Here is a 3,682-nt window from a genome sequence, read left to right on the forward strand (position 1 = left end):
CCACTGAGCCACTTTTCCAGCCCCAATAAATATATCTTAAAAAAAAAACAAACAAACAAACAACAAAAGCCCTGGGTATAGTGACTTGTACTTGTAATCTCAGTATTGGAGAGAAAGACAGGCAGATTTCTGGGGCATGCTGGGGAACCAGCCTAGTTTGTTCAGCAAGGTCCAGGTCAATGAGACCCTGTCTCAGAAAGTGAAGGTGGAAGTCTGAAGATCAATACCTGAGCTACACACGAGAGCACCCGCATGCGTGCATAACAAATCAAGCCTTAAAGTCTTGCTCATATTCCAAGCAACCAGGTATCTTCCAAAGAACACCAGATGTACCGTGTGCACACCACAGTGAGTCAGTGTCTGAGAACCATGATGAACAAGCTTGCACTGCACACTTCAGAGATCCAGAAAGAAGCCCGGGGATACAGGTTACTGGGGGAGCATTTGTCTAGCAAGCATGTGACCTGGGTTCAACCTCATCTCCCTCACCAAAAAGTACCTTTCCTCTACCCACTTCCATCGCAAACATCAGAGTTTTTGCCATAAATGCTGAGTTTAGTGTGGCGTCTATGTATTTCTTAACCTCTTGGCATGTGTGACTATATGATACAATGTCTATCAGGTTTCTATCTTTCCATTCCTTTATGCTCCTGACGATGCTTTTGAGTGTTTTGTCCCTAGCCCTCTTCCCCAACCACACAAAGTCCTCTAATTTTGGTTGCACAGCTCTGCGTGTCAGAGATTTTTAGGAGCATGCATATTGCATCGCCCCTAACTAATAATAATAAACACAACTGCAATAGCTTGCTTCACTCAAATCATCAGCACCAGGCTGACCCAGGTTATAAAATAACCACATGAAGAGACAACTATCCTCCTGTGTTACTAGTCCCCAGGGGGCGCTCTGCCATCAGTCAGCCACTGAGCCTGGACACGCTCACTCCCCTTGCTGAGCTAACAGCACTGAAAGTGGGAGAGCAGTTCCCACTAAGAACATAACTGTGCTGATCACAAACTAGCACTGTGCCAGAAGTGCACAGCCTTCAAATGAGGTGCAGGCACAGCGCTGCTGAGAGCACCAGCTGCGATACAGCAGTCTGGAGGAGGCGGGACCCATGCCCCTTAGCCCGAAAGCCTCAGCACTCACTTCATGGTAAGTGTCCTCCAGCTCTCCATCGTATATCCACCGGTAGAGGAAGCTCAGGATGGGGTGGGACACTAAGCTCAAAATGTGCTGCACCAGGGACTTCATGTAGGGGTCTCCTGTCTTCGTGTAGGCATGGACAGCAGAGGCCAGCTCACCCCCTTTCCGCCCTAGGGGAAACGAGGAAAAAGCACACAGAAATGGAGAAATTTGAATTCATGGCACAAAAAATTACTAAGAAAGACAGCCAAGTGACAGATACCAGGCCTCTGCTTCTCCAGTCAGTAAGGAGCTCTTGTACTTAGCAGCAGCATGCTGTGCAGCAAGGCCCGGGCATTAAGATTCAGTCCCTGGCTGTACACACACTCAAGCAGGGTCAGCCAACCTGTTCTTCAGACTTCCAAGCTGTTCTGGAGACTTTAGACTCACACCTAAGTGTCCATGAAAAGCAAAGGGTCCAGAACAACCGTGACAAGACCTGGGGTGTGGCACACAAGGCAAGGGCAGTGCAGTAGTGCAGTGTGGCACTACTCAGCAGCCAGGGACCAGTAGGACCCTAAGGAAGGCACAGGAGTGTCACAAGTGGGCTCTAGCAATGCCAGCACAGGAGCCGTCAGTGTGTCAGAATCTAAGGGTCCTCCGTGGCCTCTCGTTTTACACAGACTTCACTGATGTGCAAGCAGTGGGGATGGTGGGACACCTAGGAATCCAGAAACAGGTCTTACAGCAAGACCTGCCACAGACCACATAGTGCAGACATGACTGCTGCAAGACAGCCGCAGGACTTCACTGGCCGACTACCTACTGAAAGGTGCAGGACCCAGAGCGGTGACAGAGCTGGCAGGGACCAAGGTGGGGGAGGTTTGGTATCAGAAGAAATGGGGAGTTGTCTATTCGGTTCATTCTGTTTCACAGAACTGCAGGAAGTGAGGGAGGCTAGCCCTGGAGAGTATGTGGTGAACTTGGCCACCCAGAGCATGAGAAGGCGAGGAAAGCTTCGAGGGCAGCCCGCGTGCAGGTAGGCACACGTAGGGCTCTGGCATGCAGCCCATAGAGCAGCGTCCATCCCAGCTTCACCTCGTGGCGCCTGAGTCTCGGGCTATGCAGGCTGCACTAGCCCCAAGTCACTATCCTGTGGGCCTATTTTCTATGCTTACTGATTTTGCCCTCAAGCAGAGTGGAATCACAGACCCTACCTAAAAACAAGTTTTGCACTCAAGTATATCTAGAACCACAAAAGAGGAACTCAGAAGACCTTGGCAGTGATCTACCAGCGCAGCAAGGGTCTTTAATCTTATTTTGGGGTCATATGTCCAAACCAGGAGGCGCCGCAGTGTGAGGCTACTCTCTAGTCCCAAATTCACACCCTGATCATCTTCTAGCTGGAGCTAAAAAACAACAGGGAAAGGTTAAGTAGAAATGAGTGAGCACAAGCCATCACCCCTTAACCCACACAAAGTGAAAACAAGGCCACAGCTATGCTAACAATAAGGTCAAAGGTCATTTTTTTTAAAACTACAGCGCTTTTAGGCTATGTACACGTAGTCTTCATATGGTAGACAGGACCCTGAAATGAGGAATTACTTGGCTCTAGGATGCAATGAGCAAACCTTGTACTACGGAAGTGATTATTGCTGTATATGTATGAAGTAACAGAAGCCACCCTACAGTTTTCTAACTCTTGAGGATGTGAAGGAATTACAGGGGAAGGTCTTACCTGGGAGTGCAGAACAGAGAGGAGCCTGTAGTATTCTTTGAGCTCTTGGTGCAAGGCGGCACAAAAACTCTGTGTGGGAAAGGTAAGCAGGGTTGAAGCATAACCATGCACTCACAATGGCTCCCTCTGAGAGAGAAGACAGCACCTTCCCATGGAGCTCAGTGCAACTGAGATCCTGCATCTGTAGCATCTATGTTAGTGACAAGAAGCTTGGACCGTGTAGAAGAGAAGTGGAGAAGTGGCAGGTTTTCACGGAGGTGCAAGTGCGGTCACTTCGGAGGATGACCCTTTGCCATGGTGGCCATTCTAAGTTTGCAGGCACAGTAACTCCCCTGGATGTTCTTCCAGCAGCCCCAGCTGACACGGATTACTGACCACTCGGTGCACTGAACATGCTCCCTGCATCTCCACGGCCAGAGGCAGCAAGGAAGGGCCCCACTGGCCCGCAGTCCAATGCTAAGACCCTTTTGGCATGAACCCAAGGCTATAAAGAGGGCATGCAGCCCAAAGTCTATTTGCAAGACAGGCTACCATAAACAGACCAGCCAAGGCTAACCTCTTTAAAAGAATATGCAAGCTCCGCGGCTCTCCACACAGCTTGATTGAATGCACAACTTCATAAAACATGGGCCTGTTTTACCACACACAAGAATGAAATGTGCTTTTAGCTAAAAAATTGTAAAATACAAAAAACCCTTCTGGTTATAAAAATTAACATAAAATGAACATTTTAATCTCCTATAGCTGTAAAAATGAGCACAAAACACACCAACTTTGTACACACATGGCAACACTTCAAAGGCAGACTTGCAAGATGAACT

The 3,682-nt window shown here is 48.7% G+C and overlaps 1 protein-coding gene across 1 annotated transcript; it reads right to left on the reverse strand.

The window, feature by feature from the left end:
• Positions 1-1,147: 1,147 nt before the first annotated feature.
• On the reverse strand, positions 1,148-2,930 carry LOC129680772 (gamma-tubulin complex component 3-like; the record flags this gene model as incomplete). Its single annotated transcript, XM_055612503.1, has 3 exons — positions 1,148-1,314; positions 2,400-2,532; positions 2,862-2,930. Coding segments are annotated over 3 exons (369 nt in total), but the record flags the coding sequence as incomplete, so codon positions are not given.
• Positions 2,931-3,682: the final 752 nt, after the last annotated feature.

Source organism: Psammomys obesus, unplaced genomic scaffold, assembly GCF_907164565.1.
Source record: "Psammomys obesus unplaced genomic scaffold, mPsaObe1.curated_primary_1811, whole genome shotgun sequence".
NCBI lineage: Eukaryota > Metazoa > Chordata > Mammalia > Rodentia > Muridae > Psammomys > Psammomys obesus.